General features: G+C 45.7%; 1 protein-coding gene across 1 annotated transcript in view; it reads left to right on the forward strand.

The window, feature by feature from the left end:
• naaladl2 (N-acetylated alpha-linked acidic dipeptidase-like 2) overlaps window positions 1-1,384 on the forward strand; it is a 576,898-nt gene that overhangs the window by 371,103 nt on the left and 204,411 nt on the right. Inside the window, exons 12-13 of the mRNA XM_015382993.1 lie at window positions 75-262; window positions 500-628. Of these exons, the coding sequence (XP_015238479.1) occupies window positions 75-262; window positions 500-628 (317 nt within the window). The remainder of the gene's footprint in view (window positions 1-74; window positions 263-499; window positions 629-1,384) is intronic.

Consider the following 1,384-nt stretch of genomic DNA (forward strand, 5'->3'; position numbering starts at 1 on the left):
TGGGATGAAATGTCTTTAATGCAGGGAGGGGGATATCTATTCACAATGTTTATGCTGTTCGTCTCTGTTATCAGATCGCCACCTTCTGGTTGGCAGTCGCCATGACGGTAACCGGGGAGGTGGGACTTCAGCCATTACGACTCAACTGATCGCAGCGCTAACGGAGCAAACCAAACAGGGATGGGTGCCGGACCGAACCACTGTGTTCTGCTCCTGGGGAGGCACGGCCCTGGGGAACATTGGCTCCTACGAATGGGGAAAGGTCAGAGAAAAGAAGATTTGTTTGCTTTAATGCTAACCTTGGTGCTAAATGAAATCATGAAAAAGTCTGGGATCCCAAACGATGGTTAGATGGACAAAAAGTTAAGCTCTTGTTTTGTGGGCAGTAAAGTTTTTATGTGATCCTGAAATGCAGCCTTTCAGGTTCCATTTATGGTTGTTATGGTAAACATCTTGTGAATGACCCCATTAAGACCATTTTTATTTGTTGTTTATTCAGGATAACAGCGTCGTCCTTCAAAGCAGCGCTGTGGCCTACGTGAGTCTGAACTCTCCAGTTCGAGGGACGGAGACTCTTGGAGCCACAGCATCTCCGACTCTGCTGCAGCTCACTTCAGACATTCAGAGGGTAAAAAAATTCCTACTGCTGGATTATCTGCACAATGCTTCACGATGCACTCCACTATGGGCTTCCTGACAGTAACAGATCACACAGGCATAAATCTATTATTTATTGATATTGTCATACTTAAGGGCAGCATATGTGTCATGCTTCTGTGTTATATATTCAATTCATTTATATATATAGTTAGTTAACAACACATTTTACATCAAAGCACTTTGCAGAGATTCAATTAGATCGATTCAAAGTTTCCAATCTAAGGAAAACCAGCTGATTGCATCGACTCAAGACACTCCTTTCGGATGAGCTGGCGGTAACAGTAGACAGAGCTTGCATTGTGTTTCTGCTCTCAAACCAAGCATGCATGCAGCGACAGTGGACAGGAAAATCTTCCCTTTTAACAGGAAGAAACCTCCAGTAGAACAAGGCTCAGTGTGAGCGGCCATCTGCTGAGGCCCACTGGGGTTCAAGGAGACAGAAGCAGACATAGAAAAGGAACATAGAAGTTCTGATCTGTAAATGTGCTGCTACCATCAACACCTTTGTTTCTAGATGTTGGAGTTTGGCCTGTTTTTCAGTGTAGTCCTGTTTCTCTGACCGGCCTGGTGTCGCCTCAGGGAGCAGCTGGAGGAGGCGTGTGGATCAGGAAGTCTGGGCATCTCTGCTTAGACTGCTGCCTACATGACCCGGATAAAGAGGATGGATGGATGGATGGATGGATGGATGGATGGATGGATGGATGGATGGATGGATGGATGGATG

Source organism: Cyprinodon variegatus, unplaced genomic scaffold (genome assembly GCF_000732505.1).
Source record: "Cyprinodon variegatus isolate N-32 unplaced genomic scaffold, C_variegatus-1.0 Scaffold272, whole genome shotgun sequence".
NCBI lineage: Eukaryota > Metazoa > Chordata > Actinopteri > Cyprinodontiformes > Cyprinodontidae > Cyprinodon > Cyprinodon variegatus.